The 24,580-nt window shown below is 41.3% G+C and overlaps 1 protein-coding gene across 1 annotated transcript in view; it reads right to left on the bottom strand.

The window, feature by feature from the left end:
- The window catches only part of NEB (nebulin), a 201,702-nt gene that overhangs the window by 38,784 nt on the left and 138,338 nt on the right, over positions 1-24,580 (bottom strand). The window contains exons 103-126 of the mRNA XM_078070777.1: positions 24,352-24,453; positions 24,104-24,211; positions 23,341-23,652; positions 21,892-21,996; positions 21,681-21,785; positions 21,211-21,318; positions 20,305-20,412; positions 20,095-20,208; positions 19,471-19,668; positions 18,993-19,097; positions 18,202-18,306; positions 18,000-18,104; positions 16,096-16,203; positions 14,964-15,077; positions 14,461-14,658; positions 14,049-14,153; positions 13,056-13,160; positions 12,222-12,329; positions 10,821-10,928; positions 9,833-9,940; positions 8,828-8,932; positions 8,626-8,730; positions 7,899-7,997; positions 7,439-7,549 (exon numbers count right to left, since the gene is read on the bottom strand). Of these exons, the coding sequence (XP_077926903.1) occupies positions 7,439-7,549; positions 7,899-7,997; positions 8,626-8,730; positions 8,828-8,932; positions 9,833-9,940; positions 10,821-10,928; positions 12,222-12,329; positions 13,056-13,160; positions 14,049-14,153; positions 14,461-14,658; positions 14,964-15,077; positions 16,096-16,203; positions 18,000-18,104; positions 18,202-18,306; positions 18,993-19,097; positions 19,471-19,668; positions 20,095-20,208; positions 20,305-20,412; positions 21,211-21,318; positions 21,681-21,785; positions 21,892-21,996; positions 23,341-23,652; positions 24,104-24,211; positions 24,352-24,453 (2,949 nt within the window). The remainder of the gene's footprint in view (positions 1-7,438; positions 7,550-7,898; positions 7,998-8,625; positions 8,731-8,827; positions 8,933-9,832; positions 9,941-10,820; positions 10,929-12,221; positions 12,330-13,055; positions 13,161-14,048; positions 14,154-14,460; positions 14,659-14,963; positions 15,078-16,095; positions 16,204-17,999; positions 18,105-18,201; positions 18,307-18,992; positions 19,098-19,470; positions 19,669-20,094; positions 20,209-20,304; positions 20,413-21,210; positions 21,319-21,680; positions 21,786-21,891; positions 21,997-23,340; positions 23,653-24,103; positions 24,212-24,351; positions 24,454-24,580) is intronic.

Raw genomic sequence — 24,580 nt, forward strand, 5'->3', positions numbered from 1 at the left:
CTCCTAAAACACCTTCCTAGGTCCTCCATTGGACCACTCCGCATGGCTCTTTCATCTTTCACAAGTCTGAGAAGGAGATTTTCTTAAAGCTCAGATCTAATCATATCTTAATGCTCAAAGTAATTCTTCAATGACTTTTCATCAAGTCTAATATTAAGACAGCACCCCAGAATCTTCATGAGCTGGCTTTTATCCTATGTTTCTAGTCTCATTTCCCAACATTCTCCCACACTCCTTTTGTAATATTTGAAACTATTTCCAATTTTAAGAACTCATCATGGCCATTTTCATATACTGCCCTTTCTGCTTAGAATGTTCTTCCTCCTCTTATCTGCCTGGAAAGTTCATAGAGACCACACTGTCTTGTTTATTCCTATAGGATATCATTCATCATATTGATGTTTGTTTCTCCTCACAGATTATGGGCCCATGGAATGCAGGGGCTCAGCTCTATCATTCTTTTATCATCTTGTATTTGGATAAAAGATCTGAAAAGCAGTAGTCCTCTGATAAATGTTGAGGGAGCTTAATATAATGAAGCAAACTAGGAAGTACAAAGGGATAGCAAATAAATTCTAATCATAGATATAAATACCAGCTGAACAGATAAAATATACGAAATAATATGTATATACATATGTAAGCAACTGTCACAACTGTAAGCATTTCTATTTCTTTAACTACAAATTATATACAAGCACAAGTTGAAACAAAATGTAGCTCATCTACTTGGGGTTGTTTTTTGTATCACTTCTGAAAGAAAAGAGAGAAACTAAATAAAAATTTACTATTTCTTCCAGGCTAAATTTCAAATAAAGCAAGTCAACAAACTCATAGAATCTTACAGTTAAAAGGACCCTGAATCATCTACTCCAATTCTCTAGCTCAGGAAATTGGGGTTTTGAACATGTGAATTATACAAGGTCACACAGCAAACTGGAAGCAAATCTGGGACTAAAACCCAACTCTCCCATGACATTTCTATAATTTTCTTTGTATTATATTTCCCCCATACTTAGGTATGCATTGTTGATGCTTCTTCATTTTTTTTTAAATTTAAATCTTAGTTGACATGGAGTGCAATATAGGTTTCTGGAGTAGAAGCCAGTGATTCATCACTTACGTAAAACACCCAGCACTCATCACATCAAGTGCCCTCTTCACTACCTATCACCCATCTAGCCCATCCCCCCCACACCTCCCTGTTTATGCTTCCTGGGACAACACCCCGCTTGCTAGTCCTATGAGGTATAAAAGTCAAGAATCTACACAACTCAAAGACAATTCAAAAGTCAAGAACTCTACTTTCCTTTTGCCATCAAACTTTTTACTAAAACAGTGTTTTCCAAACTTTCCTGATCCGAAAAATCCCCAAAGTCCTTATTAAAACAGATTTAGAGGTTCTACCAAAGACCTTCTGAATCCAGAAGAGTAATTTCGATCAGTATTTTTTAAAATTCAATTTATTTAAGCTAAATTTCTCCCACCCACTACTTCCCATCTATGGCAACCACCATATATATGTATTTTAGATTCCACATATAAGAAAGGTCATATGATATTTATCTTTCTCTGACTTATTTCATTTAGCATAATGCCCTTGAGGTCCATTCAAGTTGTCACAAATGGTAAGAGTTCATCCATTCTGATATTTGTGGCTGCCACCTCCAGGACGCCTCTTGGTCACTTGGCTCTGAAGGTCAGGGGAGCTTGTGTTCCTGGTGCCGTGTGACTGTTATAACAAAGGTCACCCAGAAAGGAGCTCACAGCCTTGTCTGGGAGTCTGATTTTTGCAACTGCAGCCAGGAGACACCTCTACATCATCTAGCTCTGGTGGCTGATAGGGCTTACACTTGTGGGTCCCACAGGACTGTAACCAATGAAGAAAGAGTTCTTAAATAGCTACCACCCCCAGGGCACGGCAAGAGACAACAGACCCAGGAGCTTAGTCTTTCTGGAAAGGAGGCTCGTTAGCTCATCATCATGACTGCAGCTTGAGGGGTAGGCTTCTAATTAAAGATGCATCTTGGGGCCGACCAAAATCCTTTTCAGAGAACTTAGAGGGCATCTACTATCTTCATTCTTACCCTCTGCTATGCTTTGGAGTGCTAATATCTCCTGGGGGGAAGCTTTTTACACATGTGGTCCCTGATTTTTGCAGCTGCCAACTTGGGGATACCCCTTGATTGCCTGGCACTGGTAGCCTGGGGGGGGCTTGTATTTCTGGGTCCCCAGGACTATGGAAATTGGAAAGACAGTTCTTGGTAAGCTACCACCCCAAGGGCACTGCACAGACAGCAGACTGGAGCATACTCCCAGTCTTTCTACGAAGGAGGCCTCTTCGCTTGTCCTGGATCTTTGGCGTGAGGGATAGGCTTTAGGTATGACACATATTTAGTGGCCTATAGAGCTGCTAACAAGGAACAAAGGTTGTAGATGCTATGTTTGGTGCTCTACCTTTGCCTTGCTCCAGCTCGCTGGTTTCACCCAGAAAAGAACTTATACACTGGTCTGGAGGCCTGATTTCTATGACTACCAGCCAGGGGACACCTCCAGATTGCCTGGCTCTGGTGGCCAGCAGGGTTTATGCTTGCAGTTCCTTAGGATTGTAGGTATTTGCATACATTTAAAAGCTGATGCCTGAGGGTTTGGCTTCCAGTCAGCCTATATCTAGGTGCTGAGATCCTCCCCTTTGGGACACTGCATGGTCTTGGCACATCCTCAACTACTGAGCACTAATAAAAATAGAATGGGCTACTTGCAGAAGCGTAAACGTTTGAGAGACAACCAAGAGATGAGACAGGGTTCAACAACAAGTTTCACGTCCTACATGAGGCCATTCCTTCAAGACTGGGAAGGGTGGTTGTTTCACTTATTGTATAGAAATTAACACAGAGAGTCGAGCAAAATGAAGAAACACAGGAATATGTTCCAAATGAAAGAACAAGATAAAACTCAGAAAAAAACCTTAATAAAATGGAGTTCGTTTACTTGATAAAGAGTTTAAGTTAACAGTCATAAAGATGCTCACCAAACTGCAAAGAAGAATGAACACAGTGAGAATGTCAACAAAAAGATGGAAAATATAAGAAAGTATCAAATGGAAGTCACTGAATAATACTAACTGAACTGAGAAATACATTCGAGCGGTTCAATAGCAGACTAGCTAAAGCAGAAGAAAGGATCAGTCAACTTGAAGACAAGGCAGTGGAGCTCACCTAACCAGAGCAGCAAAAGAGAAAAGAATGAAAAAGAAGTGAAAATAGCCTTAGGGACTTGTGGGACAGCATCAGATAGACTAACATTTGTATCACAGTGCTTCCAGAAGGAAAAGAGAGAAAGGGACAGGAATCTTATTTGAAAGAATAATGGCTGAAATATTAATTTCCCTAAGTTGGGGAAGAAAACAGACACCCAGATCCAGGAAGCCCAGAAAGTTCCAAATTAGAGGAACCCAGAGAAACCCACACCAAGACACATAATAATTAAAATGTCAAAAGTTAAAGAAGAAACTATTAAAAGCAGCAAGAGAAAAACAACTTGTTACATACATTGGAATACCGCTCCCCCCTCCCCCCCATAAGAGTATCAGCAGATTTTTCAACTGCAGACTAGAGGGAGTGGCAAAATATATTCCAAGTGCTGAAAGAAAAAACTTTTTTCTTTTTAAAGATTTTATTTATTTATTTGACAGAGAGAGACAGTGAGAGAGGGAACACAAGAAGGCAGAGTAGGAGAGGGAGAAGCAGGCTCCCCGCCGAACAGAGAGCCCGATGCGGGGCTCGATGCCAGACCCCGGGATCACGACCTGAGCCGAAGGCAGACGCTCAACGACTGAGCCACCCAGGCGCCCCAAGAAAAAACTTCTGACCAAGAATACTCTACTTGGCAAATTATCATTCAGAAGTGAAGGAGAGATAGAGTTTTCTAGACAAGCAAAAGCTAAAGGAGTTCATCATCATTAAAGCAGCCTTACAAGAGATGTTAAAGAGATTTTTTTAAGCTAAAAAGAAAGGGTGCTAATTAGTGATAATAATACATATGAAAAATAAATCTCACTGGAAAGGTAAATATACGGTAAAGGTAGTGAATTAATCACCAGTATGAAGGTTAAAAGACAAAAGAAGTAAAAATAACTATGATTACAATTAGGTAAGGGATACACAAGACAAAAAACGTGTAAAATGTGACATTAAAAACATAAAACATGGCAGGGGGAGTAATGTTGAGCTTTACAATGGGATCAAACTTAAGTTGTTATCAACTTAAAACAGACTGTTACAAATACAAGTTGTTACAAGTTGTTTCATGGTAACCATAAAGCAAAAACTGACAGGAAATACACAAAAGATGAAAAGAAAGAAATATAAGCATACCACTAAAAGAAATCATCAAACCACAAAGGAAGAGAGCAAAAGAAAGGAAGAGAGGGACTATAATAACAGCCAGAAAACAATTAATAAAATGGCAATAAACACATACGTATTAATAATTAATCTAAATGTAAATGGACTAAATTCTCCAATCAAAAGACACAGAGTGGCTGAATGGATTAAAAAAACAAACCTACTGGGCACCTGGGTGGCACAGTTGGTTAAATGTCTGACTCTTGGTTTCAGCTCAGGTCATGATCCTTGGGTGGTGGTATCAAGCCCTGTCAGGCTTTGTGCTTGGCATGGAGTCTGCTTGAGCTTCTCCTTCTCCCTCTGCCCCTCCCACTCATGCTTGCTCTCTCTCTCTAAAATAGGTGAATAAATCTTAAAAAAAATAAAATAAAAAAACAAGACCTATCTATATACTGCTTACAAGAGACTCACGTTATATATAAGGACACACAGGGACTGAAAGTGAAAGGATAAAAAAAGATATTCCATGCAAATGGAAACCGAAAGAAAGGTGGAGTAGCTATATTTATAGGAGACAAAACAGACTTTAAAGACTAATAAGAGACAAAGATGGGCATTACATAATGATAAAGAGGCCAATCTAACAAAAAGATACCATATTTGTAACTATGCACCCAACATAAGAGCATGTAGATATATTAAGCAAATATAAGCAGACCTAAACAGAGAATAGCAATACAACAATAGTCGGGGGCTTTAATACCCCACTTACATCAATGTATAGATTATCCAGACAGAAAATCAATATGGAAACATTGGCCTTAAACGATAGAGTAGACCAGATATTTACAGAACATCCATCCAAAAGCAACAGAATACATATTCTTTTCAAGTGCATAGAACATTTTCCAAGATAGATGGCATGTTAGGCCATAAAACAAACCTCAGTAAATTTAAGAGGATTGAAATCATATTATGCATATTTTCAAACCACAATGGGATGAAACTAGAAATTAATTACATGAAGAAAATTGGGAAATTCACAAATATGTGGATACTGAACAATGGGTCAAAGAAGAAATCAAAAGAGAAATAAAAAAAATCTTGAGACAAATGGCAATGTAACATACTAAAACTTATGGGATACAGTTCTAAGGGGAAAGTTCATAACAATGCCTACCTCAAGAAACAAGAAAAGTCTCAAATAAACCACCTAACTTTACACCTCAAGGAACTTGAAAAAGAAGAACAAATGAAGCCCAAAGTTAGTGGAAAGAAGGAAAAAAATATCAGGGAAGAAATAAGTAAAATACAAACTAAAAATATAAAAGGTCGATGAAAGAGCTGGTCCTTTGAAAAGATAAACAAAATTGACAAACCTTTAGCTAGACTCACCAAGAAAAAAAGAGAATTCAAAATCAGGAATAAAAGAGATGTTAAAACTGACACCACAGAAATACAAAGTATCAAGGAGACTACTATAAACAATTATGTGCTAAACAAATTGGACAATGTGGAAGAAACAGATAAATTCCTGGAAGCATACAACATGCCAACCCTGAATCATGATGAAATAGAAAATCTGAACAGACCAATTACTAGCAAGGAGATTGAATCAGTAATTAAAAACCTCCCAACAAATAAAAGGTCAGAAGACTTCACTGGTGAATTCTACCAAACATTCAAAGAATTAATACCAATCTTCCTCAAAATCTTTCAAAAAAATAGAAGTGGATCAATATTTTATCAAGCTCACATCATTCTACCAGTGAGGCAAGTGTGGGAGAAAATGAATTACTGGAGAGCAGCTATTCTTCTTCCTCAATGTTGATGCATAAGACACACAGAATCCCAATAGGAATTGGGAAAAGGAGAAATTAAAGTTTTAGATAATTCTGAATCCAAACAGCCAAGAGAAATAAAGGTATTTTAGAGATACCAATAAGCATGTTAAGTTGCCATTCGATGTTTTATTATGTGGCAGCTGGAGGACAGATGTGATACTTAAAGCAGTGGTTTCCAACACAGGCTGCACGTTAGAATTATCATGGAGCAGCTAAAAGCATGCAGATGCCCAGACACAGAGAATCAGAAAGTCTGGTGGGAGGCTGGGGAGGCCGGAGTCCACTCATGGGTAGTCTAGAAATATTTCCCAGGTGATTCTGATACACAGCCAGTGTGGAGAAGCACAACTTTGCTGAGACAAAAGAACATGAGCATTCCTGGCTAAGGGCTAGTGTCGGCTGAAGCAATATATGTAAGCTTTCAGCAAAGCAAAGGGGCTCAATGTAGCATTTGTAAAAGCTAAAGAATTAATCATCCTCTGCCTCTAGCTCACTAGGAGTTTAGGAAGCTGCACATCCCCCAGTGAGGGCAACATTTGGTTTGCCAGGACATCTCTAAGTCTAAGAGCATAAGTGATTCTTAATTAGCAGCCATCAGAACCACTGAAAATGGGGAGTCAATGAAGTGGCCTGACAGCCAATGTGTGGTTTAGCTCGGTGAAGCCTGATGAGGCCATAAGACAAAATGGAAGTTGAATGAGAATGGCCAACTCACCTATAATAAGAAAGACCATTTACGTTTGTGGAATGCCCTTACCTGTACAAAGCACATTGAGTCACTGGCAAACATGGCCATTTATTACAGCCAAGGCACTACGGGATACACATTTAAACAAGATGGGGTCCACCCCTCGAAAGGAACCGAGAGTGTAGGTGAGAGCATGAGATCTATGCACAATTAGCTGTGATAAATCAAAAGCCTCAGAGCCAACTGAAAATAAAACAACGTAGTCTAGGTTTTGTTGAGTGGGCAGCAGAGCAGGGAGCCATTAAAGACTTTTCCAATGGCACTGCCATGATTAGGGTTTCTGATAGAGGGAGTTTTGAAGTAAATTCGGTTTCGTAGTCAAGTATCAATATCCTCATCTTATCAAAAGGGAACAAAATAAGTAAACTGAGGCAAAATGAGGTAAACTGACTTGCTTAGATATGGAAGCCACTCCGTAATTAAAGGCAGAGGGGATTTTTTGCTCAATGTAGTCACCGGAGGAACAAATCACTTTATAGTGACAGGTTCAGCATCCTTACCTCGCTCAGATGTGTCTTCAGTTCCTGCACTTTTCTGTATTCTGGAGTGTCAAGCACCACTTTGTACTTGTCGCGCATCTTCCTTGCTTTATCAGTGTACAGGTAGTTAGACTTAAAAACACAATGGAAATAGAAGTTAATTGATCATTTAAGCAATTGCATGCCATGGTCACACACTGTCTTTCACGTGCTGGCATTTGAGACTTGAGCAGGCCTTTCATGTACCCTGGATGTCTTCCCATCCCAACACAGATGACCGTCATTTCACTGAGTTCATCACCTTTCACAGAGGCATGGATCAGCTTAAGTGGGTCACAACTGGTTCAAGTTGGTTAGTGGTAAATTTCCCCTTAAAAGTAGCTGCAGGCAAAGATTCTTTCTGTCCAGCACCTTGCGGCTGGTGACGGGATGTATGGCAGCTGTGCGGGGGTAGCTACATGTCGTGAAGGTGTGCACTCACCCAGAGTGTGCGCAGGTGCCGGGAGCGGACCATGTCGGGAGTGTCATACAGGAAGCAGCCCAGTCCCCTGAGGACCTGCAAGTCCGCTTTGTATTTAATCTGTGTGGCAGAAACAGAAATATAGCTGGCCATGAGTAAATATAAACCAGGAACAAATAAGAGCAGCGACACTTTGATACTGAAATACTTTTCTTTTTGGTTGCACACACCCACCCTCTATTCTTAGTTTGCTTGCGTCCAAATGAATCAGAGGTTTTAAAATTTAATCTCCAATCTGGACCTGAGGAGAACACTGCTATTTGTTATTATTATATTGATGGGAGAAAAGCTTAGATTGAATGGAATGGTCTTTTAGGATAAAGAAACATTTAAGGAGAAAAAAAAAATGGCAGGAAGAAGTTGTTAAAGGGGCTGGGAGTGGGGATGAGCAGGAGTAGGATAATGAACAGGACCCAGGACAGAGGTCGTGTAGAGTGCGGAGCTGCTAATGATTCAGTGTTGAATGCAGAATGGTGGCCAGCAAATCTTATATTCCCAAGTGGTCCTCTTACTACTATATCCATAGTTGGAGAAATGTGGGGTCCTGCTTCCACACAATTTCCCCTCCAAGTTATATACTCAGTTTAGAAGTACTCAGCACAGAAGACTGTTCAAAGACCCTGGCTGGCTTAAATGCAGACAGCCTCTTGGTAAGAGCCCTTCAGAAAGACCCCTATGAGATGCTTACGTCACTGGTGATGTCTCCCACGTGGCGGCAATGGATCACTTGGGGTGTGTATGGCATTGAGATCATGTGGCCTTGCATCTTGAAGAAGTCTGATTTGTAGATCAACTAAAAAAATGCCCAGAAACACACACATCAGAGACCAAATGGTTGACATTCCTCCCTGGGTTCCACAGCCTGCCCTCTCTCCTAAGAAAATACCCACCTCACTGACAGCCTCTTGTGTCTTCTTGACTTGGCGGATTTCAGGTGTGTCAGGAGTTGTGTGAATCTTGTCTTTCAGTTTGTGGTACAGTTGCCGATACAATCTCTACATTGGAAGAAAAACCATTCCAGGTATTTAGTGCAGAAAGAAGAGGGCGTCTGTTGACTAATCAACAATCAAATATTCCACATAAAGAGCCATAAGAGGGGCAATTAAGGTTAAAGAAAGTGGCTGAGATTAGGAAAAAAGAGAAAATGGTACTTATTTTATTTAGGTGAAGAATTTTGAGCACAAAGACTTCCACATTCTATCAGATGATTGGATCGGATCAGATATACAAACCAATCATTTATATAGAAAACTAGGGTCATGAGTCAGACTAAAATGCAAATTTATTAAAGATTTTTTAAATACAAATGTCAAAAAGGGAATTAATTTCATTATAATTTATGAATTAGGTCTCTACAATGGCATTACCAAATATAGAAAAACGTTGCCAATCGATACAAGTATCAAAATGGTAACTAAAAGGACCCTCTTACTCCTTGCTGATGCATAAATTTATAACTAAGATACAGTAGACTCTTAATGCATTTCAAACAAAGCCATGGTCTTTTTTTTATTTTTTTTTATTTAAATTCAACTAATTAACATATAATGTTATCATTGGTTTCAGAGGTAGAGTTCAGTGATTCATCAGTCTTATATAATACCCAGTGTTCATTAAATCATGTGCCCTCCCTAATGCCCATCACCCAGTTACCCCATCCGCCAACCCCCCTCCCCTCCAGCAACCTGTTTGTTTCCTATGATTAAGAGTCTCTTATGGTTTGTCTCCCTGTATGATTTTGTCTTGTTTCATTTTTTCCTCTCTTCCCCTATGATCCTCTGTTTTGCTTCTTAAATTCCACATATGATCATATTATCTTTATCTGATTGACTTATTTCAAAGCCATGGTCTTTTGAAACTCAATATTCCCCCCACAGAATCAACATTCACAGTACCTCACTGGTAACATCGTTGACCCTCCGGACATGGACAAATGGAACGTCTTTGGGGCCAAGTGTGTATCCATTTGCCTTGATGTGCTCATAAACTTCTTTGTATTTGAACTGGAAAACCAAATCAGAATAAGTTCACTGATGGATAAGCAGAGAGTAGCTTTACATTTCTCAAATAGAAAGGAGCTGTTGCTTTCATTTGAAAATCACTCTCCAGGATTAAGTATAAGGAAAAGTCACTGACAAAATTTCAATAATAATCTGAACCTTGAAAATTATTTTCTTGGCTAATAAAGCCAGGTCCAGAAAGGAAAAAATTCAGTGTTGTCTAGATAAATCTGTTTGTAGGCAGGTATGAAAAAATACAAGAAAAAACCTATATTTTTAGTCTCAGTAGAGCTAGGAAATTAGGAAATGCAAAGAAGAAACGAGAGACTACTTTTGAGACTGATGAATGGCTTTATAGACGGATTTAAAAAAATGACACGTGAGACGATTAAATCTGCAACTCTCTGCTTTGGAAACCATATTTTTGGGCCCCTGGTCTTGGCCCCTGCCTGGCCAGCAGTTAGGCAAGAAGTCCTTTCTTTTCCAAAGGAATACACAGTGATGTTGTATCTTAAAGAGAATACTATGGCCACACATCAGCAGTGCGTGTATGAAGCTCCATTTCTGGTACATGGCTTGGAATAGTTCAGGATGCATCAGCGCTAACGCCAACAGAAGTAGAGGCACCATGACAGCCAGGAACCGTGAGCCAAGGTTCATGCAGATGCAAGCCCACAGAAGTCCTATGCTAACCCACTGGGCTACACGGGCGCTGCCAAATTGCAAACCCACAGCACACCCAGGAAACACTGCTTCCCCTTCTGTAGTCCCATCATTATATCACATTGAACCTTCAGGGCGTGCCTAGGGCATCAGAGAGGCTATTAATGAATATTAGTGCCCCCCCCAACTTCAGACCCCATCTTAGGAGGAGACCACTCACATAACTGCTCATGTATCGGGTGTCTTTGGCATGTTTGAAGTGAGGGGTGTCTCCTGGAAGCCTATATCCAGTAGGCAGAGAGCGCCGGCCAGCTCCTCGGTACAGGCCCTGCCAGAATGAGGAACAGTGGGTAAATCACATCTACGGCAAATAACTGATCTAAGCTAAACCAGTCACATGCAGCTCACGTTAGGTTTTCAATTAGATACTTCATGTTCTTATGTTCACTAAACTGATTTCAGGAAGAAATTAAGTAAGTTCTAAGAGTCAGGCAATGAATTAGATTACTCTTAACCTATTGTTTTTGAAAAAGAGCGATGAGTGAAGGGGCTCATAGGAAATAATTCTTCTATGTTTTTAACATATGCCCAATTAGCTGCATGGTATCTAGCAAGAAAATGGGAAAAATAGAGAAAACAGGTAGTCAGGGCCACTTCTGCATGATGAGGGTCCACCCTCTGATGATATTCATGTCATCACCAATCCCTAAGAGAGTCATAATTATAAGGCACATCTCTGGAATCCCATCCTCCCCATAAACACAGTGTCTTGATGTCACGCTGGGAGGAGGTCAGGATACTCCTATCCCTGGCACAAGGGGGGAAAGGAGTTTCTGACTGTGACCTTAAATAGTCTGTCTAGGGGCACCTGGGTGGCTCAGTCAGTTGGCCGTCTGCCTTCAACTCAGGTCATGGTCCCAGGGTCTTGGGATCGAGCCCCGCATCGGGCTCCCTGCTCCGTGGGAAGCCTGCTTCTCCCTCTCCCACTCCCCCTGCTTGTGTTCCCTCTCTGTGTCTCCCTCTGTCAAATAAAATCTTTAAATAGTCTGTCTTTTGGGGGAGTTCCAGGAGTAGGAATAGTATTTGAAATATTAAAAACCAAATTAAAACCAAATTATTTTTAACATTCAATACCGGAGACTAACATTAAAGGTTGAGACCAAAGTAGAATGACCGGGTAACACAGAATAGGAATATGAAATATGTGAGTGGAATCCAGTTTCATTCTCTTCTGAATTCCAACAGTAATTTCTAGCTCTCTCTCTTATTATCAGTAGTCTTTTGTGATTATATGCCTTGTCTTTGTCATCTTGGTTTTTAAGTTTTTTGAGGCAGAATGCAGTAGGGTGGTTTCCTTCATTGTATCGTGTAAACACTGCTCTAAAAATGCCCATTGCTTGCTTGGTATAATGATCCTGCGAGGCAAGAGAGAAGACAGACTATGTACGGTTTGGGTTCTTTGTTTTTTTAACTCATGTGAACGGAATAGCATTTACAATTGACAAGGTCAGGCTGAGATAATGCGCAGGCCAAGGTGCTCTCCCCAGAAGCCGATGGCCTGGCCCTTGTAGGCTGCCTCTTGGAGTTCTGCTGGGCACTGTGTTGGATTCGCACTGCTCACCTCACTCTGGAGCTTGTAGGCATGAAGGGCCCGCTCCAGGTCCACAGTTGTCCTCGTTGGAGCCACTTTGCCTCTGACACTGTGGACGTAGTCATGGTGGTAAACAGCCTGCGTGCAGAGAGGAGTCGGTTGGTTTCGATTGCAGCAGCATTGTTGGAAAGAAGCAAAGTAAATGGAAACCCAAGCCTCTCTTTAAAAAAAAAAAAAGTAGCCTGCTTCCCTTTGCCCAGAGAACTCACAATAGGTTTTAACACCCTAACTCACCTGTAGGATTTACTGTTTACTTATTAACCTGTGGGGTTAGGGGGGAAAAAAAAAAAAAAGAGCAGCTTTGCACGGGTTCTGCCCGCTCCGCGTCAGACCTGACGGTGGGTAGGACGGACGGGCGCACGCAGAAGCACGCCGAGGTGCGGCCGGACGGGGCTCTGCCCAAGTCTCGTGGAGGGTGTGCGGTAGAGGCCGGACTCCACCCACATCTCTCCTTTCAGAGCCTGCCCGCCCCTGCTTCTAGCACAGTTAGCTCTAATTTATTAGAAGGCTTCCACAGCGAGACAGAACGGTTGCTCTTGACACAAGGATACAAAACACAACTTCAAAGCAAAAAGCTCTAAACACGGAGTATTTCATAGAGTGAGATCGCTGACACCTCCACCCTGGGAACTGACTGAACGCACCAGGTTGTTAGGAAACAAGAGCAGAATCGTTAAGCACTTTCTAAGGTGCTGACTCTGGTCTCACAGTTAGAAAAGGCCACTTCTGCTTGAGCGGCGGCCCCGTCTTTATTGCTGTCCACATTACTGTCCACATTACTTTATTACTGTCCGCATTACTTACATCACTTAGCTGTTTCCCACTTTTGACAGCCTGCACATAGACTGGGGTATCAGTGACCAACTTGTAGTCATTCCTTGTCTTCTGTGCATGAGATTTGTACTTGATCTGCCGAGAGGAATAAAATAAGCCTGTGTTAGACGGTTCACTGTATGAGAAATTGCTGCTTTCACAGTGGGTTTGGTTGCTTTTAACTCATGACATTTATTTTCATTAGCACTTATTCAATCGACAGCGAGGCATTTGAATTTTATGATAATCTGCATAATTAATGCTTATAGTCGTATGGAGCTTCCAGAGCCTTCTAGCAGGCTAGGAACATTTAAGCTTTTTTACTGAAATCTTGATTACAGTGTTAATTTGCTTGGCAAACTCTCTTTATAAATAGATCCTGTCTATAACATCACAAGCACCTCACAAATTAGGAGATTTTTTTTAAGTTTTTAAAAAAGTTTTTTTTTTTTTTTAAGATTTTACTTATTTGTCAGCGAGAGAGAGAGAGAGAGAGAGAGAGAGAGAGGGAGAGAGAGCACAAGCAGGGGGAGTGACAGGCAGAGGGAAAATCAGGCTCCCAGATGAGCAAGGAGCCTGACATAGGACTCGATCCCAGGACCCTAGATTCATGACCTGGCAGACACTTAACCGACTGAGCCACCCAGGCGTCCCAATTAGCAGATTTTCTTAATATGAGAATTATGTGCTCAATATATCTGAAATAGTCCAAATGTAGAGAGAGGAGCCACGGGTCCCTTCTCCACAAGAGGACAACGGGACAGCTTGACTGCATTGCTTAACAGGAAAACTACATGCATTACTGAGAAAGGATTGTTCTCTGCTCCTTAGCATCTTTCTCTAGCTCAGCCATCCTCAACACCACTTAAGACATAGCTGGTCTGTGACAATGTCCATAACTCTCCCTTTGACTTAGACTATGTAGAAAAGGAAATATACTTAAAAAAAAAAAAAAAACTAAACTAAAATACCAGGCAAACTCACATCATTCCGTAGATCATAAGCATGTTTGGCATGAAGAATTTCAGGAGTGTCCCAGATGTAGCAACCAATGCCTTTTAGCCAGTTGAGGTCATCCTTGTATATAATCTAAAGGATTGCAGCAGATAGATGGAATCAGAAAAAAAAAAATGACAGTAACTTAAACACCAAAGACATGGACACCTTCTGGACCCAGGATGACTTCATGGAATGAACATCAAAAGGCATCATGCAATCAGGCTGAGGGTGCCATGAAAACAGCGGCCCACAGAGCCCTGCTTCCAGGGACGGACCCATGGGAGCAGAGGAAAGCGATACTGGAAGAAGGCTGAGATGAAGACACAGGTGAGTCTGCTTCCATTCAGGATGACTGTGCGGGGCCAGGGAGGGGGACCTTCATGAGCAGTGGGCTTACGTCGCTGATCTGATCCGTGACTTTCCGGACGTGGCTGTTGACTTGCAAGTCAGGGTGGCAAATCCACTCATGGAAGTGGAGGCGGTAATCAATCTCACTGACTTTCTTCTGAGAATCCTTAGCGGTAACCATCTCTACCATGTCAGGCACGATGTGGATTTTCATCTTGTTCTTTTCATACACTGATTTGTAGAGGCGCTATGAAGATAAAATAACATGCCAGTTATACAGGGAATTGTGCAAGGTATCATGGCAATAAACGCCTTTCTTACGCACCAGAGAAGTCAGGGGAATGCCTGTACAGCCATCGGGTGGGATCTGGGATTTTCTGACACTTTCTACAGATTCATGGGGGTGGGGTAAGCAGCATGGCTGAAATAACACTTTGCTTCTTCACATATGCACTGTCAGTGCCTCGTGCAGTACTAGAAAATGTTCTGATTTATGACAGGTGGCTATACCACTGAGCCTTGATCTGAAGTAAGGCCTTTGGGATTACTTACATCGATGTTAAACTTGCCGACTCTGAGGCACCGTGCAGTATTTGGATCATCCTCAACGCTTCTTGGTAAAGTATAAAGAGCTTTGAACTTTTCATATTCTTCTCGATATTTGATCTACAGAGAGAAAGTACAAAGGAAGAATAAGTTTTGGAGAGCAACGGATCTCTAGTGTTAAAGACTACAAGACTTAATGGGAAGGGCCCAGCTCTGAGATCCAACCAACTTGGGGTCAGCACTTCTGGGGGCTTGTTTCCTCCTCTGTGCACAGAGGAACAGGTGTAGTGCAAGGACCACAGGGTTAGCCTGAGAATTACACTCTACAAAAACCTCTGCTGAGCTTTCTAAATTCTATATACAAAACTTCTCTTCCCAAATGAAGTTTGCTCCTTTGGGCTAGTCTGTCTGCAGTCCTCCAAACAGGCTTAGGTCTGGGCAAAATCACATATATTAGTTTTTCCTCCAGGTAAAAATGAAATTAACTCCATATATTGTCTAACAAACTTTTTTCCTAACTATGTATCATTAGACCCATTAGAGGGTAGTGAAATCAATTTACTGGATCACTAGCGTTTAAATGAATGGAACAGAATTGAAATGATCAGGCTATATTGCCTTTAGCGTAGCAGTACGTAGTCTTCTGTAAAACATTGTTAGAAGGAACTCACATAATACACTCAGCTGTGTGTGTGTGTGTGTGTGTGTGTGTGTGTGTGTGTGTGTATGTGGACTTGCAACATAAAATAAATTTCTCACTGTGGGTCATGGGCAAAAAAAAAAAAAGATTTGAGTAATACTGATCTAAAATGCTATGTAAAATGTTCACAATTAAGAGGTAAAAGTCTCTAAAAGAGGTTATCTTTCTGAAAGGAACTGGCTTATTAGGACTGAAATGAAGGTTATAAGGAATTTTACAATAAAAGGCTTTACTTAAGAACATTTTAGGCATGAAGGGTTAAAGTTCATAAGACTTAATACTGTATCTAAATAGCTCATGTAATTTAAGATTTTCTTTTACAATATACATAAACATATAATATATATAACATGTGAATCAGCCAGAAAAATTCTAGGAGCAGAGACCTGGGGAAGGCAGAATGTGGGTGGGAGGCTATCACGTTTGCACTTGACTTACATTGCTGGCCAGATGCTTCTGGTTCTTGGCATGTGTCAGGGACATGGTGCTGGTAGGCAGGATGTAGCTGGTGGCTTTCACTCTATCCCAAGCCTCCTTGTACAGGTTCTGTAGGGGTTAAAAACCATCTTGTGAATATGGAAAAATGCATTCTGGTTGGCTCTTGAGGAGGGGATCTTTCCTGTATCTGCCTTTTTCAGACACTCCTTAATAACCCCTGATCTTCATACTCGGTAGGATCCAAGTACCCCTCAGTGAATAACAGGTTTAATGCCATGACCATAATTTCACAGTCTATTATTTTGTTCTCTACCATAGTACTTATCACAGTTTGGCAGTTATCATGGGGTGATAAAGAACTTCGCTCTATTTTGACTACTGTGCTGACTACATGACCATGCATTTGTAAAGCCATATAGTACCATACACCACAAAGAGTGACGTTTACTGTATGTAAGTTAGAGCAAAGTTTTTGATGCTGTGTTCATTCCCCATAGGTCTAGGAATTCCTGGAGGATGAAAACCACTAACTTAAAATCTATTTATCCTTTCCTACTTTTTTGTAGCTAGTGGGAGCTCAAAAAATATCTCCTCTCCTAGGTATTTATTTACTCAAGAGAAACGAAAACTTGCATATACACAAAAACCTATACTCAAATGTATATAGCAGCTCTATTCATAATTGTTAAAAACTAGAAACAACTCATCTCCTTCGACTGTGAATGGATAAACCAATTGTGGTACATTCATGCAGTGGAATACCACCCTACAATAAAAACAATAAACTACTGGTTTATACGGCAACGTGTGTAGTACATACATGCACTTTGCTAAGAGAAAGAAGCCAGACCTGATGGCTACATACTTCATAATTCCATTTACATGACATCCTGGAAAAGGTTTTTAAAAGTTGTTTTTTTTGTTGTTGTTGTTTTTAACTGGTGCAGAAAATACCTCTGTGGATGTCCAGGGAGAAAAGGGAAGCAAGAGGACAATTTTGAGGTGATAGAGAGGTTTTCTGCATCTTCATTGTGATGGTGAATACATGACTCTTTGCATTTATTAAAAGCCTAATACTATGCGTGCAGGGAGCCTTGAGTGGGGCTTCCTGCTCAGCAGGAGCTCTGCTTCTCCCTCTTCCTCTGCCCCTCCTCCTCCCACACATGCTCTCTCTCTCTCAAATAAATAAAACCTTTTTAAAAATATTTTATTTGACACACACACACACAGAGAGAGAACATGCACAAGCAGGGGGAGCGACAGGCAGAGGGAGAGGGAGAAGCAGGCTCCCCGCTGAGCAGGGAGCCCGATACGGGGCTCGATCCCAGGACCCTGGGATCATGACCTGAGCCGAAGGCAGATGCTTAACCGACTGAGCCACACAGGCGCCCCTAAGTAAAACCTTAACAACAACAACAACAAGCTATAGGGGCTTTTCTTAGTTTTGATCATTGTATTACAGAGAACAGTATGCTAGAATTCCCTGTACAATTTTTGCAACTTTTCTGTAAATCTAAAATGATTTCAAAATGAAGTTCAAAAAAATGTTTGTTGAATTAACCAATTCAGAGGAGGAAAGGAAAAAAAAGAGTGTCTTTGTAGGCTGTAAGCCACTGGCCCCTGGAGAAGCCAGGGAAGGACAAGCTCAGGGTCAATGTAGCGTAGTTTCAACCGTACCTGCCTGCAATAAGGAAGCAGCTCCTGAGTTTGTGTCAACTGCATGAGATGGTGCAATATTCCACTTGGGGCTCACTGAATTGTAACTAGGACTACTGATGGGATAAAGCAAGAATCTGAAGGTCCCTGAAAAAACTGGAAAAACCTTTGGGGTAAGGTGCCTATCCCAACTATTCCTTTATTGTCTCTAAAGGAGAATAAAGACAAAGATGAGAAAAAGAACTCACGCTGCTATAAAGATTCTTCAGGTTCTTGGTTCTGTCGTAATCCACTGTTTCTAGAACTGTCGTATATTTGTCCTTAATCTGATGATAATTTTCTTTATATTTCACCTACACACACAAAAGATGGGTTATCCTTTTCTGCTGTTCGAAAATACATAAAGACAATAACGGCTCGTCCTGGAAGAGAAGTACAAGGAAGACGTACCTCACTGGCATTAATGCCGCTTTGAAGAGCAGTCACGTAAAGTGGGGTGTCTGTGACCAGGTTATAATTTTGTAGGTTTTCTTTACCTCCTGCTGTGTATTGTAGCTGTAAAGAAAAACAAGACACCGGAAATGGGAAAATACAGGTCTGCCGTCAGAGCAGTTTATGCCAACTTAGATGAGCCTTTATTTCTGGGTTTCTGCTTTACTACTAACAGAGAGGCTATCATTCTATATTCCTGCTGACTTTGTATGGTTGTCAAAATGAATAGTTTGTCTCAACCAACAGTGGGGTCTGGCTCTTTGTCAGGTCTGCTTCTCCATTCTCCATGTCTTCTCTGTGCACATGCCCCATCCCTGACTGCAGTCCCTCAGGCTCAATATTCTGTTAACCTGCCCTGTCAGAGCCCAGCCGTATGCTGGAAACTTTCCAAATATCTATTTTTTACTTCAGAACTTATCTACCCAAGGTCAAAGCATGCATTTGCATTTTACACTCGGCAAGTTAACCTTACCAACTTCAGCATAGATGCTTGAGAGTGGTTCACTATGAAAACACCTCTCAGGAAACTTTCTGTTATAAACATCAAATGCTTAAACCGCAGGAGAGACTAAAACTGAGAAGGTCCAACACCACAGCAGGTCACCAGGAGAGGTTTTATTGGGCAGGGGGCCTTCGGTTGCCCTGGATCCTGTACTGTTAAAGCCAGGGCTGGCCTGGCTGTCACCCCACGGACAGCACCATGGATTCCACTGATCCACAGTGAGCCAGTCCTTCTAGGAAGATCTCACCTGACTCTGGAGGTCATATGCTTTCTTGGCATGGAGGATCTGAGGTGTATCCCAAACGTAGCATCCAATGCCTTTCAGCCAATTCAAGTCATCCTTATACACATTCTGCAAGAAGGAAGAAATGATGAAAGGTGACAGGCACTAACTGAATTTATAATCGGGCATTTGGATAATTTCCTATCAGCCGTTGGCTGTGCTCAGTGCTTTGCGGTCATAGGGTGGGCCTCTCAACAGCTGGAGGTCTTTAATGCCCTGACCTAAAGAAGCTTAGGAGGAGAGGAATGGCTAAGTTTAGTCCGGTATGAAAATAGGTGGTGTCACATGGCCCAGAGGGGATTCATACACCAAAAAGGGGTTACTCATATCACTGTGTTTTAAAAAGGAACAACATTTATGAATACAGGGACAAATGGAGCATGGAGGGCCAAGGCACGGTTGAGTGAAGTCTGTAAGTCAAGCTGCAGAAAGGACATCATACATCACTCAAGATCTCCTGCGCATTTCGGGCCCGTATAACGTTGGGTTCTTCCGGGAGAGACGTCCACTGATGGAAGAAGTGTTGGTATTCCAAGTCACTGAGGATGTATTGGCAGTGTTTAGCCAGCACGTGATTCATCATATCAATGGGGATGTGAACATTTGCTTTGGTATCCTCATAATCTCTTCTGTAGTTCAACTAAAGAATCGTATTTTTTTGAAGACAAAAAGAAGAAAGGGATTCAAGTGTTAATTATTCAGACTGATCTCTCTTCGAGTCTTATTTCTAGTATACATCAGTACCTTTAGAATAAACAAAGCCTAAGAACGATGATCTCATACTTTAATATATTTCTTCTTTTTCAATTTCCTATCCTTTCATAACACAGGGGGTAAATAGTTACCTTGTTGCATTCTCCTTTTTCCATACATAGATACTTCACTGTGGGTTAGTGGAGGAGGGAGGGAAAGGGAGGAAGCCCATAGCTAACAAAGGAACACAAGGCTAACTGGCAGGGGTGGGGATAAATCTCAAGAAGGACTCCATGCCCCTCTCAACTAAAGAACATGTTACAAACAGGCAGACTAACAGTACAGATCCTCCATGAAAGTGAGCTTTGCTTACCACACTCCTCATCTTTTGGAAATCCAGACTGTGAACCACACCAGGGAACTCACTGATTTCTTTTCCAGCCAGGTAGTGGCCCTTCAGCTTCTCATAGGTCTCTTTGTATTTAAGCTGTGAAGTAGGTACAACATTGAGAATCACTGGGATTTTCTAACCAGCTCCCCAATGAAGACTCTTAAACCCATGAGAAGAGAAAGTACTACTGACCTCACTGTTCACGTAGTCGGCATGCTTAGCTCCAACAATGGGAATGTAGCGTTCATCCAAGGTATAGCCGTAGGCCTTGGTTCCTTCCCATGCCCCTTTATACAGTATCTGGAACAAAGAAATGTGTGTCAATAAAAGTTTGTGGTCAACTTCCTTCAGATATTGCTAAAAAGAAAATGGTAAAACCACGGTAAAATATTTACGTTGAAAGGCAAAGCTTACATCTTTACTTAGAGCCATTATTTTGTCTACCTACGAATAGGGCTGAGTTTTTTGGTTTACTGCAAATTAAATCTACAGACAGTGAGGCATTTTATAACCGAGTTTAACTATGTTTACAGTTCTAATAAAAGTGAAAATAAATTTTCACATAGGGAGAGAATCACCAAAGATTGCTTCCCATTGGGCACACGCACATACACACTACACACACACACATATCATCCTTTGACTTAGATGAATTAAAATTTGGAGGGCAAATCTTCCATTTGTTGGCTGGAGATGTTAAACATGACTGCTAAAGAAGAACCAGTCTTTCTTCTCTTTTCCCTTTGGCAGGTGCTTAGTCCTATGTGCGCCTAGAGCTGCTACAGCACCTGATACGTTATTATCTATTTACTTGTATGTCTGTCCCTCTCATTTGCATGAGCTCCTGATGGGCTTGTCTTATTGAGCTTCAGCCCCTTAGTACTTCCTGCAGTGCCTGGCACATCACAGGAGCTCAAAAAAATACCAGCTGAATAAGTGCTATTTCTAATAAAGACAAGTTATTTCTAATAAATAAGACTAAATACAATAAAAATAATCTTATAAGTTCAGTTATTCACAAAATCAGCCAAGGACATGAATACTGACAAGAGCTTAAAATTAAGAACGGAGCTGTAAATTACATAAAATAAAACTTACAGTACTATAGAGTTTTCCCATGTCTTTGGAGTGGGTGATATATGGCGTATCTGGAGAAAATGTATACTTGCCCTTTATTCTTTTATTAAATGTTTCTTTATATTTTACCTAAGGAGAGAAAACAAGACAAAACCAAACAAAACCTTTGGTTAATATAAATGTATAAAGTTTTATAGTTTCTACCTAGCAAGATAATAGTCTACATTTAGAGATTTAAACGAACGGGTTGAATTTAAGTTCATTTTATCTAATAGGATAATTTGGACAAGAATATAGATATTTTCTGTAAGTGAGTACAGTATATCTCCTACTAGTGACTTTTAAGACATTCCCACGAACGATGATCTCATAGTTTCCCACCCCATTGTCCATTTTCTTACAAGCAGTTATCTGGAGGTAAGCAAATGCAGTCAATGACAGACACCTAACTCCCCAGTCCATGCACATCATTATACATAAAGCAAACTTACATCACTTTGATTGATTGAGTTCATCTTAGCCAAAACAATCTCTGGAGGATCCACCACACTTGAAAAGTTAGGATAGTTGTCAAGAGCATCTTTCTTATATTTTATCTGCAAGGAAACAGAGATGATTAAGACTGGTCTCCTTCCATTGGGTCCCTGCCCCCACACGGCAGGCAAGGGGGCCAGGCATGAGGTGAGAACAGGCTTTGTGTACCTGATTCAGCATTTCCTGGTTCTTCGTAACCCTCACGTAGTCCACAGAATCCAGGGGTATCCAGCCGATGCCACGGAGCCACTCCAGGTCAGCTTTGTAGACATTCTGAGAGCAGGAAGAGAGATACAATGCAGGTATAAGTGACTCACACAGGACTACACACAGTAGATCAGAAGCAACTTATTCAGGAGCTTTTTAAGGATTTCTCTCTGGCGACTGTTGCTTCATTGATTCAGTCATGATTTCAACTGTTCGCCTGAGAAATATTTCTTGAGCTTGTTATTATGAGTGAGGTACTGTGCTAGGTGCTTTGAGGGCTAAGTATAAAGGAGTCTAGTGTAAAGAGAAGTCATTTACAAGGGGAGAGTATAAGAGCAAGAACACTCAAGTGCTGTGGGAGTTAGGGGCAGGGAGCTATTGTTTTCAGCAGTGAGCCTAAGAAAAGGTTTTACTAAGGAGGGTAAAATTTTAGACGGACTTATATTTAATTACTTAGAAATATGTGGGACATTTAGACTATATGAAGAAAGTGACATGACTAAATGGTCATGTATTAAAGAGCAGGGGGATACATCCCTCAGGCCAAGCCTAGCTTTCCCCTCCCCCACCTAGGGCCTGGGTTCTCTCAGGCCACCCCTCACCAACTGCAGTGGAGTTGCTCATCTGGTTAAGGTCCGCAACAATTGTTCTTCTGCAGCAAGAGTGAGGTGGGATGCTCAAGCTCAGCACCTGTGCTGCAGGCGGTCTTTGATTTCCTGTTTTTCCACTTTGGTTATGAGAAGACCAGGTAGGGTTAGCTCCTGGGGGCACCTGAGTATCACGGTGATGCACTGTGTTTCTGTGGCTTGCAGACTGCTGGTGGCAGCTGCAGGTCTTGACTCAGGCTTCACTGCAAGATGGCCTATGTCATGTACTCTCTACCCTACCTTTACCAAAGCTCTGTGTGAGGGATTCTGGGCCCCCATGTGGCTCATCAGTACTTTGTTTCCCTTTTGCTTTGATTCCTCACAAGCAAGTCCTTCATAAATGCCTGCAGGAGTAAAATGCCTGGCAAAGCAAGAACAGGGCATTCCCAGGTCCTTGACTACACTATCATCCAATATTGTTAAAATCCCAACTCACTCTCCATTCTCACCCCAAGCCAATTATTATTTTAAATCAACTGATAATTTTCCAGGAAGATGTAAGATGTTGCTGATGGCAAAGATGATGCAAACAAAAATTTAAAAAAATGACTTTGAAAGTTATTCAGATATACTAGTAGGCAAAGCTGTCAGCCAATCACTGCTCCTGGTCTTTCTCTACATCATATCCAACCTTAACTCCCTTCTGGGAACAAACTTAATATTTATGGCTTGAAGTCTCAAAGCTTGGTGCTTCCAGAATGCTGCTTATAATTCTCAAAGTATACCAAACATTTCTAGATAATTAAGAAACAAAGTCACTTACATCACTCTGTAGGTCATAGGCCTTCCTTGCCTGGATCACATCATTTTGGTCAGGATGACATATCCATTGGTGCAAGTAATTACGGTAATCAATATCACTGACAAGCTCCTGCCCATGCTTGGCGGCCAACACCGACACCGTATCAGCAGGTATATTGATCTTGGCCTTTGTTTTATGATAGTCCTCTTTGTATAGTCTGTCGTTCTGAATCTGGCCTGCATGCTCAAACCAAACCAGTTTGGGATCATCTCTCATCGTCGGAACACCAACATAATGACCTCTTTGTTTTACATGTTCAGCTTTGTATCTCAGCTGGTAGGAGAAAATAGAGATTGCATCAGTTTTGACAAGCACTCAAGGAAAAGGGGGGCTTGAAAGATCAGCAAATGCAGTCCTTCAGCCTCTTGTTACCTGCCTCCCTCAGAATAAATAACAAAAAGCACTGAAATAAATAAATATAAAGAAATATCAATTTAAAAATAGAAAAAATAGATTTGCTTTCTAATTCTGCCTATATTTTATTTGAAAGCTTAGCAATCTTAAGGAAGTGAGGGAATAGAAGAAAGAGTAAAGCACTCAAACAATAGCTTTTAAAGAAGCCCACAAAACAAGACAAAACTCCCGAAGCCCACAAAACAAGACAAAACTCCCAAAGCCCACAGGGAGGACCAGAAAGGAGTAGGTACTTCAACCATCCCCAAGCCTGGCCAGGCCTGCTAGCCCCAGGCACACTCCAGCGTGCACTCATCTACAGATAAATTACCTCGCTCTGAACGTCACTAGAGTGATGGGCGTGAACAAATGGTACTGCATCCGGAGGCAAAATGTAACCCGTAGCTTTTTGCTTCTCCCAGCCTTCCTTGTAGAGATACTAAAAGACAGAGAGCCATAATAGAGGCTTAGACGAAGGAGTCAGAATGGGGGTATTGATCGTGTGCATCCATGTCCCACAGTTACACTATGGTCCTCTGTCCCCACACAGAGTACCAGGCATCTGGCTAAAACCCATACCTGGTCCAGTATCCGGGCTGCCTCCTGGGCAGTGTGCAGCAAAGGGGTTTCTGTGAGGGTGTATTTCGATTTGGTATCATTCCAATCTTTCCGGTATTTAATCTGGAAAGGAGAGGCAAGAGGTGTAAGTTACTTGATGTTAAGAAAGCATAATGTTGTCCAAGCAAATGCTAGCATCGTCTCAATGATTACAGTCCATATCGCAGACAATGGTTGCATGCTGAGCTAA

Source organism: Halichoerus grypus, chromosome 4 (assembly GCF_964656455.1).
Source record: "Halichoerus grypus chromosome 4, mHalGry1.hap1.1, whole genome shotgun sequence".
Classification (NCBI taxonomy): Eukaryota; Metazoa; Chordata; class Mammalia; order Carnivora; family Phocidae; genus Halichoerus; species Halichoerus grypus.